We start from the raw sequence: 14,362 nt of genomic DNA, 5'->3' as shown, positions 1-14,362 counted from the left end.
TTCCCACCCTAGACTTATACTCGAGTCAATAACTTTTCCTGGGGTCCTGGGAAATTAGGGTCCTCTGCTTATATTCGGGTCAGCTTATACTTGAGTATATACGGTAATAAGTACAATATCAGGGTATTTGGACAGAAACAACATGTACTGTGGTTTTGGTGGACCGGGTAGATTAGTTGGTTGGATTCAGATATTCATGTTTAGAAAATCAAGAATGGAAACTTATACTTACAACACCAGTGCTGCGTGTGGTGGTACAGAGTAGTGTTGCTCACGAATATTCGCAGTTCGAATATTCATCGCAAATATCGCATATTCGCGAATATTACGTATTTCGCGATTAAAATTCGCTATTACGAATATTCGTCTTTTTTCAAACTGTTTTAAAAACTGAGCACATTGTAGGGATCTCCTTCGACTGATAAATGCGATGCTTGTATCATTTCATTAAAGACCCAGGGATGAGACTGAGAGGCGAAAGGTTTATGCTTGCGAATATTCACATTGCGAATATTTTGCCCTACTTATGCCTGTGAGCCAATGAGAGTTCTGCAAGCGCAGTTGTCAGAGCTTAGCAACCTCCCTAGCAACGTCCCCCGCAAGATGTTACAGCGCGCATGCGCAGACGAGCGAAATTTCGCTATTAATTTCGCATTTGCAATAGCGAAATTTCGCAATTCAAAAAAACTTCACAAATATAACGAATATTCAAATTTCACGAATATGGGACGAATATTCGTCCTCATATTCGCGAAATATCGCAGGTTCGAATATGGCCCATGCCGCTCATCACTAGTACAGAGCAACCTAAATGGATGTTAAAATATAAAATAATAATATATGATAAAATTACGAAAAAGTGAGAAATACACGTCTAAGAGATGATCGAATAAAACATGAATGAGGCCAGGAGTATAAACCATAATAAATATAAAAAATTAAGGATAGTTCTGGATGATGGTAAAATCATTAGGGTTGGGTGGATGCGCCAATAGATGATACAGTAATAGGAATACAGATAACATCATACATATTATAGCAGCAGTGAGGATAGTCGCTGGGGATTGGGAGATATTATAAACGTGCGAGATGTGACTAAAATAGTGGAACAATAGAACAATAAATAGGTAGAATAATGTGGGATAAATAAGAAGAATATATATCAATACATAAAACATTTACAGTAAATACTCGATTATAAGCCGACCCGAATATAAGCCGAGGCCCCTAATTTTACCCCCAAAACCCCGGAAAAGTTATTGACTCAACCATAAGCCTAGGGTGGGAAATACATCATCCCCCTGTCATCATCCAGACCCCCCGTCATTAACACCCTCATCATCATCACCCTGTCATCATCCCCCCCATCATCATCACCCCATCATCTTCACCCCCGTCATCATCACCCTGTCATCATCACCCTGTCATCATCACCCCGTCATCATCACCCTGTCATCATCACCCTGTCATCATCACCCCGTCATCATCACCCCCGTCATCATCACCCCCGTCATCATCACCCTGTCATCATCCCCCGTCATCATCACCCCGTCATCATCACCCTGTCATCATCCCCCCGTCATCATCACCCCCGTCATCATCACCCCCGTCATCATCACCCTGTCATCATCCCCCCGTCATCATCCCCCGTCATCATCACCCCCGTCATCATCACCCTGTCATCATCACCCCGTCATCATCCCCCGTCATCATCACCCCGTCATCATCACCCTCGTCATCATCACCCCGTCATCATCACCCCCGTCATCATCACCCCCGCCATCATCACCCCCGTCATCATCACCCCTGTCATCATCACCCCCGTCATCATCACCCCCTCATCATCACCCCGTCATCATCACCCCCTCATCATCACCCCGTCATCATCACCCTGTCATCATCACCCCCGTCATCATCACCCCCGTCATCATCACCCCCGTCATCATCACCCCCGTCATCATCACCCCCTCATCATCGCCCCGTCATCATCGCCCCGTCATCATCACCCCCGTCATCATCACCCCCGTCATCATCACCCCCGTCATCATCACCCCCTCATCATCACCCCCGTCATTATCACCCCGTCATTATCACCCCGTCATCCCCCGTCATCCCCCGTCATCATCATTCCCCCTTCATCATCACCCCGTCATCATCACCCCGTCATCATCACCCCGTCATCATCACCCCGTCATCATCACCCCCGTCATCATCCCCCTGTCATCACCCCCGTCATCATCACCCCCGTCATCATCACCCCCGTCATCATCCCCCGTCATCATCACCCCCGTCATCATCACCCCGTCATCATCACCCCCGTCATCATCACCCTGTCATCATCACCCCGTCATCATCACCCCCGTCATCATCCCCCGTCATCATCACACCGTCATCATCCCCCGTCATCATCACCCCCGTCATCATCCCCCCGTCATCATCCCCCGTCATCATCACCCCCGTCATCATCACCCTGTCATCATCACCCCGTCATCATCCCCCGTCATCATCACCCCCTCATCATCACCCTGTCATCATCACCCCCGTCATCATCACCCCCGTCATCATCACCCCCGTCATCATCACCCTGTCATCATCACCCCCGTCATCATCACCCCCGTCATCATCACCCCGTCATCATCACCCCCTCATCATCACCCTGTCATCATCACCCCCGTCATCATCACCCCCGTCATCATCCCCCCGTCATCATCACCCCATCATCATCACCCCGTCATCATCCCCCGTCATCATCACCCCGTCATCATCACCCCGTCATCATCCCCCCGTCATCATCACCCCCGTCATCATCACCCCCGTCATCATCACCCCGTCATCATCACCCCGTCATCATCCCCAGTCATCATCACCCCCGCCATCATCACCCCAGTCATCAACACCCCCGTCATCATCACCCCTGTCATCATCACCCCGTCATCATCACCCCCGTCATCATCACGCCGTCATCATCACCCCCTCATCATCACCCCGTCATCATTACCCTGTCATCATCACCCCGTCATCATCACCCCCGTCATCATCACCCCCATCATCATCGCCCCCTCATCATCACCCCTGTCATCATCACCCCCGTCATCATCACCCCCTCATCATTGCCCCGTCATCACCACCCCCGTCATCATCACCCCCGTCATCATCACCCCCGTCATCATCACCCCCGTCATCATCACCCCCGTCATTATCACCCCGTCATTATCACCCTGTCATCCCCCTTCATCATCACCCCCCATTCATCATCACCCCGCCATCATCCCCCTTCATCATCACCCCCGTCATCATCACCCCCGTCATCATCCCCCTTCATCATCCCCCCGTCATCATCACCCGTCATCATCACCCTTCATCATCAACCCCGCCCCCCCTTCATCATCACCGCCTGTCAATCCCTTTCAGTGGTCTTCAACCTGCGGACCTCCAGATGTTGCAAAACTACAACTCCCAGCGTGCCCGGACAGCCCTCGGTGGGAAGGAAGGGTGAGCTTGTCCGGACCATCTATGCTGCAGGGACCGTCCGGTGGGAGGGTTAGTCGTTCCGGGCTGTCCATCTTCACCGGGGGGGCCCTCTTCTCCGCTCCGGCCCCAGACTAGTGACATTGCCTTGACGATGACGCACAGGGACGTTCATGCGCAGGTACGTCTGCTGCGCACAAACGTCCCTGTGCGTCGTCTTCAAAGCAACGTCACTAGTCCGGGGACGGCCCGGAGCAGAGAAGAGGGCCCCCCCGGTGAAAATGGACAGCCCGGAACGACTAACCCTCCCACCGGACGGTCCCTGCAGCATAGATGGCCAGGACCAGCTCACCCTTCTTCCCACCGAGGGGAGGGGAGTAGAAAACTAAAGGGGGGTCTGGATGATGACGAAGGCCACAGTGGTCTTCAACCTGCGGACCTCCAGATGTTTCAAAACTACAACTCCCAGCATGCCCGGACAGCCGATGGCTGTCCGGGCATGCTGGGAGTTGTAGTTTTGCAACATCTGGAGGTCCGCAGGTTGAAGACCACTGAGAAGGGATTGACAGGCGGTGAGTTCACTCGAGTATAAGCCGAGGGGGGGCATTTTCTGCACGAAAAATTGTGCTTAAAAACTCGGCTTATACTCGAGTATATACGACAAATTATATAAACTCTACTCTGTCAATACAGCCCTTATCCGTGACTCCCTATTACACCCGCGCATATTCCATTCGGGTTAGGAGTTACTGAACTTTCATTTTGAAGGACAATATACATTTTATTATAAATCCCATCTAAACTCATGTTATTGTAATTATTCGATTATTTTTATGCATCTTTTTCTTATATTAGTAATATCTGCACCTTGGAAAGCCGAGTGATACAAACGCTTGGAGAGCGATTACCTCACAGATCACGTGTTCTCCAATCTCCATTCATCTCTCCATTCACCTCTGCATCCACATGGAGTATCCTGACGTTATTCCCGTTTGCGGCGCAATCCTCATCCTCAAGCCGCATTCTCAATGAAACACCGCGCACCGATCCAGATACACCGGCGTTCTGCGGTACAAGCCTCATCTTCATCGCCGCTGGCAGAATTTGAACCGAACTAAACTATTACTGCCACTTCCATATGGATGCATTTTGCATGTTAAAAATAACTATTTCGTTACCCCACATATACGACATTATCGAGACATCATTTTTTGGCCCCATTGTTTATTCTATTTTTCTGACCGGCTCATGTTACCTGGTTTGAGTCACGTGATTTACCTGAACCATTTACTCCTCCCCCCTATGACCCCACCAGCCAAATCTTTGGCGGTTTATATTGTGTATATATATATATATATATATATATATATATATATACACACCTGTCTGTATATTGTTTAAGTTATGCCAATCTGAGGAAGGGTTAATACCCGAAACGCGTCATTGGTTTAAATAAACGATTCATTCATTTGAACATCTGCTCGAGTGTATCCATTGGGAGAAGCAGCGCATAAAAAGGGATCATTTTATTCATTTTCCTGTGGACAGCCTTGCATCTGTCTCCACTTCCCTATGGCTTTGCATAACTCCCCGGACACCTCTACAATTCGGCACCCAATTCAATGGGGCGATATGCGCATATTTATTGCACTCAAGGTGAGCACAATACTAGCTTTTTTAATCATTCCATTTGGTATGCTGGGATAATGCACTAGGCGCCTTGTGTGGTTCTTTTTTTGTATCCTGTCTCTACTAGCAACCGTGAGATGTAGGCGCCACGTCTCCGGTGCCGTGACCAGCCATTGTTTCCAACACTTGTTGTAGTAGATGAAGCAGTGAAATGACATCGTTCCTCCCGTTATCCTGGCGACTTACAAATAATGTGGCTTCCTCAATCAAAGGGCCTCAGCAAACGGCAGGTGTCACGTATGAGCTGCCACTGGTTCACACTGAAGTTACACAGGGGAGTACTCCTATCTGCTTGGATCATTAAGAAATCGGTGATGGCTTTTCTTTGTTCGTATAGTCTGTCCAACATATGGAGGATGGAATTCCAACGTGTGGCAACGTCACAAATAAGACTATGTTGTGGGATACCGTTCTGACGCTGCAGCTCAAGGAAGGTGTGCTTGGCGGTGTACGAGTGGCTGAAGTGCATGCACAGTTTCCTTGCCATTTTCAGGATGTTTTGCAAATGGGGTGAAGACTTGAGGAAGTGCTTGACAACCAGATTGAACACGTGTGCCATGCAGGGCGCATGTTTCACACTTCCTTGTCGCAGCGCGGACACAATGTTCTTTCCGTTGTTGGTCACCATGGTTCCCATTTCCAGATTTCGTGGAGTAAGCCATACTCGGATTTCTTTACGAATGAACTTTAGCAGTTCCTCCCCTGTGTGGCTCCGTTCGCCAAGGCAAACCATGTGAAGAACAGCTTGACACCGCCGTGCCCTACACACATGGTACGATGAAGGGCCACCGAGATTTGGATGTGCAGTGGAGGCCGAGGACACGGTGGAGGATGAGGAGGCGGCGTTGCACACTGTAACAGGACCAACTGCCTGGGAGCGAGAGCGTGGAGGAGGAAGTGGTGTGACCTGTCCAAGTTGCTGTTGTGGCTGTGCAGGAACCACATTCACCCAGTGGGCCATAAAAGACAAGTATTGTCCCTGCCCGTAGTTACAGCTCCACACGTCGGCGCTGCCGTGCACTTTTGAACATACCGACTGGCTCAAGGACAGGCCCACCTTCTCTTGTACAAACTTATACAGGGCTGGTACTGCCTTCTTCGCAAAGAAATGACGGCTTGGGACTCTCCACCTCGGCTCGGCACAAGCCATCAATTCCCTGAAGGTGCAGAGTCCACCACTTGGAAAGGGAGGGACTGCAACACCAGCAACTTGGACAGGAGCACATTCAACTTCTGCGCCCTTGGATGAGTGGGCGCATACTGTTGTCTCTTGGACATGGCTTCGCCGGTGGATTGTTGGTGGAATGGCTGACTAAAAGCGGGAGAAGCAGGAGCGACAGAAGGAGGGTTTGACACAATGCTCCCTTCGGCTGAGGTGGTGGAGCCTTGGCTGTATAAAGGAGGGAGCGGATGGCCACTGGGTGATGCAGCAGGCTGAACCACTACATCGGAGCCACGGTTCTCCCAGGCCGCTTTATGGTGGCGAAGCTTGTGTTGACGCAGGGCCGTGGTGCCGACATTGGGACTCTGGCCACGCTTCACCTTCTGCCGACAGATCTTGCATGTGGCTACGTGAACCTCCTCCGGATGCCTTATGAAAAACTTCCACACCGCCGAGTAGCTGATTTTCCCACCCGCAGTCGGCACTAATTGACTGCTACTGGCGCCCTCTCCAGGAACTCCTGTTCCACTACCTCTTGGGAAGGTAGGCTGCCACGAAGCAGGTGGTCTTCCCCGGGCACGTTTGGCTCCTGAATTTCCACTTCTGCCACCACGCTGACTGCCAACCGTGCTACCACCTTGATGGCTCAAGGGCAACCTGCATCTCTCTTCTCCTGATGATGATGAAGCCCCTTCTGCACCCGGCTCTCAAGTGCGATTGAAAAGAAAACAGCAATTTTGCTAATTTTTAAAGTTTTTTTTTCTGCTGTACAATTTACAGTAAAAATGACATGTTTTCTTTATTCTGTGGGTCAATATTATTAAAATGATACCCATGATTATATACTTTTCTATTATTGAACCGCTTTGAAAAAAAAGCTAACTTTTTAACCAAATTAGTACATTTAAAATCCCACTATTTTGCTGGGCTATAACTTAAAATGTTTCTGTATAAGCGGCGGTACGAGGGCTCATTTCTTGCGCCGTGATCTGTAATTTTTATTGATACTACATTTGCATATATAAAACTTTTAATACTTTTTTTTTATCAATTTTAATTTTTTTTTTTTTTATAAAATGTTACAAAAAAGCAGCAATTTTTGATTTTTTTTTTTTTCTTCGTTCACACCATTCACCATACAGGATCAGTAACATTATCTTTTAATAGTGTGGATATTTACACATGCGGTGATACCAAATTTGTTTATTAATTGAAAAAAAAAAATTTTACACTTTTTTGGGGGAAAATGGGACAATTTACATTTTGATTCTGGGAAGGCGATCTTTCATCTTCTGCTCTGGTCTTCTCGATCTCAGACCAGAGCAGAAGACCCCTGGAGACAGCCGGAGGCAGATGAGGGGACCTCCGGCCGCCATTATGGATGATCGGATCCCCGTGGCAGCGCTGCGGGCGATCCGATCATCCATTTCAGTGACTGCACTGCCGCAGATGCTGTGATCTGTATTGATCACGGCATCTGAGGGGTTAATGGCACACATCAGCGCGTCGCTGATGAGAGCCGTTACCGGCGGGTCCCTGGCTGCTTATAGCAGCCGGGACCTGCCCCGCATGACCCGAGCATCGGTCCAATGCTCGCGGTCATGTACAGGACGTAAATGTACGTCCTGGTGCGTTAAGTACCACCGCACCAGGATGTACATTTACGTCCTGCGTTGTTAAGGAGTTAAGGGGTTAAATGGTGCAGGGCCTGTCATAAATATGGGGCTAGTACACATTTTTGTGAAATTTCACTTCAGAACACCCCCTTGACCCCCCCCTTTCTCTGCGACTTATTTTCAGCATTTTCATGCATCTTTCGTGTAACTTTTTACAGCCAGTTGTGTAAGCCGGTTCTGAGCTGGTGTATGTTCCTTGTTTAATTAAGGGTTATGCGACAATTCAGCGACTTTTTAGAAAACTCATAAATCTCTGAGCACCGCAAAGTGAATATGCAAAAGTGTGTACTGTACCTAAGTCAGTTTAGTCAGTATCACTAGAGCAAAAAGTTGTACAGTTTGTGCGACAAATGTACACAAAAAGCCGAGGACAAGCCTTGATAAATGTCCTCCACTGTGTGCAGTCTCTTCCTCCTGTGTAGTCGCCATATGCAATCTCATCTTCCTGTGCAGTCTCTGGGTGCAGTCTCTTCCTCCAGTGGAGTCACTCTGTGCAGTACCTTCTTCCGGTGCATTCACTGTGTGTAGTCCCTTCCTCCTGTGCAGTCATCATGTGCAGTCTCTTCCTCCTGAGCAGTTTCTTTCTCCTGTGCAGTCACTTGGGCAGTTTCTCCTGTGCAGTTACTTGTGCAGTCTCTTTCTCCAGTGCAGTCACTATGTGCAGTCCTTCCTCCTGTGCAGTTTCTGTGTACAGTCTCTTCTTCCTGTGCAGTCCCTCTGTGCAGTATCTTCTTCCTGTGCAGTCACTGTGTCCAGCCTCTTCCTCCTGTGCAGTCACTTGTGCAGTTTCTTCCTCCTGTGCAGTCACTTGTGTAGTCTCTTCTTCCTGTACAGTCTCTTCCTCCAGTGCAGTCACTATGGGCAGTCCCTTCCTCCTTTGCAGTCTCTGTGTGCAGTATCTTCTTCCTGTGCAGTCCCTCTGTGCAGTATCCTCCTCCTGTGCAGTCCCTCTGTGCAGTATCTTCTTCCTGTGCAGTCACTGTGTCCAGCCTCTTCCTCCTGTGCAGTCACTTGTGCAGTTTCTTCGTCCTGTGCAGTCACTTGTGTAGTCTCTTCTTCCTGTACAGTCTCTTCCTCCAGTGCAGTCACTATGGGCAGTCCCTTCCTCCTTTGCAGTCTCTGTGTGCAGTATCTTCTTCCTGTGCAGTCCCTCTGTGCAGTATCCTCCTCCTGTGCAGTCCCTCTGTGCAGTATCTTCTTCCTGTGCAGTCACTGTGTCCAGCCTCTTCCTCTTGTGCAGTCACTTGTGTAGTTTCTCCCTTTTGTGCAGTCACTTGTGCAGTCTCTTCTTCCTGTGCAGTCTCTTCCTCCAGTGCAGTCACTATGTGCAGTCCCTTCCTCCTTTGCAGTCTCTGTGTGCAGTATCTTCTTCTGTGCAGTCACTGTGTCTTGCCTCTTCCTCTTGTGCAGTCACTTGTGCAATTTCTCCCTCTTGTGCAGTCTCTACTTCCTGTGCAGTCTCTATGTGTAGTCCCTTCCTTCTGTGCAGTCTCTTCTTCCTGTGCAGTCCCTCTGTGCAGTATCCTCCTCCTGTGCAGTCACTGGGGGAGATTTATCAAAGGATTTAGACTGGTTTTTCCTGTCTAAATTTGTCGCACAGAAAGCCGCAGTCTAAATATGTGCGACTTTTCTGTGATTTTTGCTTTAGAGGATTTTTAGAACATGATGCGTTCTGGTTTATTTTAGACAGAAAAATGCATTGGTGCTGAATTTATCATTAGCGACTTTTCAGCGACAAGTCGCATCGGCTGAAAGTGCGCTGAAATGTCCGACCACACTGGAGCAGGTTTAAATAAAGTCTAAAGCATAGATCCAAAAGTCTGTGCGCAGAATTTATCAAGAGCCGTGCGCCTTTTGATAGATTAGGCGCACAATAGACCGGACTAATGCTCTGTAGTTTGGTCTATATTGGTGCGGGACATAGACAACTCTGATAAATCTCCCCCCACTGTGTCCAGCCTCTTCCTCCTGTGCAGTCTCTGGATGCAGTCTCTTCTTCCTGTGCAGTATCTTCCTCCAGTGCAGTCCCTCTGTGCAGTCCCTTCCTCCTGTGCAGTCACTGTGTCCAGCCTCTTCCTCTTGTGCAGTCACTCGTGCAGTTTCTTCCTCCTGTGCAGTCACTTGTGCAGTATCTTCTTCCTGTGCAGTCTCTTCCTCCAGTGCAGTCACTATGTGTAGTCCCTTCCTCCTGTGCAGTCTCTGGATGCAGTCTCTTCTTCCTGTGCAGTCCCTCTGTGCAGTATCTTCCTCCTGTGCAGTCACTGTGTGCAGCATCTTCCTCTAATGCAGTCACTGTGTGTAGTCCCTTCCTCCTGTGCAGTCTCTGGATGCAGTCTCTTCTTCCTGTGCATGTGCAATCCCTCTGTGCAGAATCTTCTTCCTGTGCAGTCACTGTGTGCAGCCTCTTCCTCTAATGCAGTCACTGTGTGTAGTCCCTTCCTCCTGTGCAGTCACCATGTGCAGTCTCTTCTTCCTGTGCAGTCTCTTTCTCTTGTAATCTGTTCTATTTGCCTCCAGACTTCTCCTGTCTTTATTGTCAGGGACAGGTAGCAGCTGTGTGTGATATCCATCTCCTGTGTCAAGGCTTGGCAGAGCAGCACAGAGTGTTTCAGGAGAGGACCGTGATGACCTGGTGGGAAATGGCCTGTCCATCCATGTGATGATGTAAAGACAGGGCTGTGACCAGGGCATGGGTAAAGTTACACCCTGTAGTACAGAGTATTTAAGGATACGCGTGTGCTGATCTTGTGGGATAAATCCCTTACTTAAATAGCGGGCGATTATTCCCAGCAGCACAGAGTGTTTCAGCACAGGTGAGCATGGATCCTGTGACTGGTGAGGAATAAGAATTTCCCGTCACGACCACGCCGCCTCGTGATGTCACACTACACCCCCTCAATGCAAGTCTGTGGGAGGGGGCGTGGCGACTGTCACGCCCCCTCCCATAGACTTGCATTGAGGGGGTGTGGCGTGACGACACGAGGGGCATGGTCACGACCTCGCGACCCCCGCCATCCGCTCCAAGCGTTCTGAACAAATTGTTCCAAACAATGGGGCAGCGGCGTACCCCTTTAAAGGGGTACTCTGGTGGAAAACTTTTTTTTTGGTGCCAGAAAGTTAAACAGATCTGTAAATTACTTCTATTAAACAATCTTAATCCTTCCAGTACTTATTAGCTACTGAATACTACAGAGGACTAATTCTTTTCTTTTTGGAACACAGAGCTCTCTGCTGACATCACGAGCACAGTGCTCTCTGCTGACATCTCTGTCCATTTTAAGAACTGTCCAGAGTAGAAGAAAATCCCCATAGCAAATATATGCTGCTCTGGAAAGTTCCTAAAATGGACAGAGGTGTCAGCAGAGAGCACTGTGGTCGTGATGTCAACAGAGAGCTCTGTGTTCCAAAAAGAAAATAATTTCCTCTGTAGTATTCAGCAGCTAATAAGTACTGGAAGGATTAAGATGTTTTAATAGAAGTAATTTACAAATCTGTTTAACTTTCTGGCACCGGAGTACCCCTTTAAGGCCTTCAACATGGGCCAATTATCGGGTGAACAAGTGATCTTAGGAACGCCCGGCTGATCACATTTTTCGTATGGCAAATAGATCGGGTGCACATGGCCCTGCGTAAACGAGTGATGTGCGCCCAATAGTGATGAGTTTGAATGATCCAGCACTCGTTTGTTTGATCTGGCATGATCTGTGCGGACATTCTGCAGCCTGCGGGTGTCGATATGACATGTCGGCGCTAGGACCGCTCAAGAATGCGCCGTCTCATAGACAGCAATGCATTCCATGCGCATGAATCCGCTGAAAGAATTGACAAGTCTGATCTTTCTGTGGACACCGGAATTTGAACACGATTTTTAAAGGGGTACTCTGCCCCTAGACATCTTATTTCCTATCCAAAGGATAGGGGATAAGATGGCTGATCATGGAAGTCCTGCAGCTGGGACCCCTGCGATCTCTGTGCCGCACCCGGCATTCGTTTAAAATGCTGGGTTCCGGCATCGGGGGTTGTGACATCACGGCCATGCCCCTCGTGACGTCACACCACGCTCTCTCAATGCAAGTATATGGGAGGGGGCGTGGCAGCCTTCACGCCCCCTCCCATAGATAAGCATTGAGGAGGCATTTTGTGACGTCACGAGGGGCATGACCGTGATGTCACAACCTCTGCCACCTGATCCAGGTGTTTGGAACACTGGGACAGCGGAGTACCCCTTTAAAAGTTAGTCTGGAGGAGAATCAGTACTACAACCACTAACAGTGTCAAATCGTGGGGGGTCCGACATCTGCGACCCCCCTTGATCTCCCTTACGGCATTGCACTCAGGTATCTCCGGCTCTCCCATAGAGATGCATGGAGGGGGAATATCGGCCACAGCTTCGTGCGGTGGTCAACAAGCCGCTATATTTATGAGGAGAGCCAGGGCGCCTTAAAGGAGATGTCGGGGGGGGGGGGGTGGCAGCAGTCGAATCTGACACTCATGAAAACAGTAGGAGGCTGCTGCATTGGGATTTTGAGAGTTAATTCCGTAGTGTGAATGGGCCCTAAAAGTTCAGCCTTAGTGTAGTCGGTTTGTGGTTTATCTGCACTTTGCTTTCATGTGACCACTAGGGGGCGTCTGACTATGACACGTTTTTCCATTTCTTTTTTCAGGATATCCTTTTGTGTCCGGAGAAGAGTTAGTGACCAGAGACTGTGCACAAAGCTGTTTCCAGAGTGACCCCGATGCCCTCGGGCAAGAAAACCGGGTGTACTGCTGCAGGGGGAACCTCTGTAACAACCTGTACGAAGTCTTCGCGAATAAAACCGGCCACACCAATCATTCTCCCGGCACCATGAAGGGCGGCCTCCTCCCCGGCCTGGCCTTACTCACCCTCCGGCTCTTTGTGTAGCCGCCACCATGAGCCTCACAGCTGGTGGAAAGTTTTTTTTGGTGAACTCATCCTATAACCCGTGATTAGAAGTCAGAGGTGATGAACCCTGAGACTCCATGACGCATCGCCTTACTAAGTCATTAGAATAGCAGATGCCAATCTCCAGGTGACACGGTGAGGTTACTCAAGTCCTTACGTAAACACCAGAGGGTCCTTATGGTATCACTGAAACCGGACTGAGAGAGTCATGTATAATAACCTGATTATATATAATAAACAAATAAACTGGAATAGAAAACCCTGCGTGTCATGTGTGAGTGCACAGAAAAACCTTTAACAATTGTCCTACAACTTGTCCTACACCTTAGACCCTACAATTGTCCTACAACTTGTCCTACACCTTAGACCCTACAATTGTCCTACAACTTGTCCTACACCCAGGACCACCATCAGGGGGTACAGGCAGTACCTTAGTACGGGGCCAGATGCCCAGGGGTCTGGGGCTCCGTGACCCCCCCCCCCCCCGCTCATTGCCCACTGGAACATACTGTCTGCAGCCGTATACTATATATGGCTGGAGGCAGTATGTCTGTGGAGGGTCTACAGCAGTATATGGGGGTCGGGGGGGGGGGGTCATAAAATATATATGGGGCACCAAGAGGGGGGTCAATAAATATATATGGGGGCACCAAGAGGGGGTCATTAAATATATTATGGGGGAACCAAGAGGGAGTCATTAAATATATATGGGGGCACCAAGAGGGGGTCATTAAATATATATGGGTGCACCAAGAGGGGGTCATTAAATATATATGGGGCACCAAGAGGGGGTCGTTAAATATATATATGGGGGCACCAAGAGGGAGTCATTAAATATATTATGGGGGCACCAAGAGGGAGTCATTAAATATATTATGGGGGCACCAAGAGGGAGTCATTAAATATATTATGGGGGCACCAAGAGGGGGTCATTAAATATATATGGGGCACCAAGAGGGGGTCATTAAATATATATATGGGGGCACCAAGACAGAGTCATTGAATATAAATGGGGGCACAGAAGGGAGGGGGATTTACAAATATATATGGGGGCACCAAGGGGGTCATTAACAATATATGGGGGAAAAGGGGGTCTACAAATATACAGGGGGCACAGAGGGGTGTACATATATATACAGGGGCACAGAGAGGCACAAAGTGGGCACTATTAATGTGTGCAGCCATACACATGAGGAGTCTGTAAAGAAGTGGGCATTGTGCTGAAGAAAGGTGCCTAAAATGTTTGTCTGGCAGGTTCTTTGGAGACGAGTCTTCATGATGGCCTCTGATCAAAGAAGATGTAGCTTGTGAGTCAGTAAATGTAACTGTAATCCCTTATAATGTAACTGTAATCCCTTATAATGTAACTGTAATCCCTTATAATGGCTGCAGAGTGCCTGCTAGTATCGACCTCTGTATGATCAGTATGTGGCAATCTTGTTG

General features: G+C 48.8%; 1 protein-coding gene across 1 annotated transcript in view; it reads left to right on the top strand.

Moving 5' to 3' along the window:
* Positions 1-13,117, top strand: part of LOC130274604 (secreted Ly-6/uPAR-related protein 1-like) — a 51,482-nt gene extending 38,365 nt beyond the window's left edge. Inside the window, exon 3 of the mRNA XM_056523039.1 lies at positions 12,660-13,117. Within this exon, the coding sequence (XP_056379014.1) occupies positions 12,660-12,898 (239 nt within the window). The 3' untranslated portion in view covers positions 12,899-13,117. The remainder of the gene's footprint in view (positions 1-12,659) is intronic.
* Positions 13,118-14,362: the final 1,245 nt, after the last annotated feature.

This window comes from Hyla sarda, chromosome 5 (genome assembly GCF_029499605.1).
Source record: "Hyla sarda isolate aHylSar1 chromosome 5, aHylSar1.hap1, whole genome shotgun sequence".
NCBI classification, from domain to species: Eukaryota; Metazoa; Chordata; class Amphibia; order Anura; family Hylidae; genus Hyla; species Hyla sarda.
This window is presented reverse-complemented; position numbering and strand designations above follow the sequence as displayed.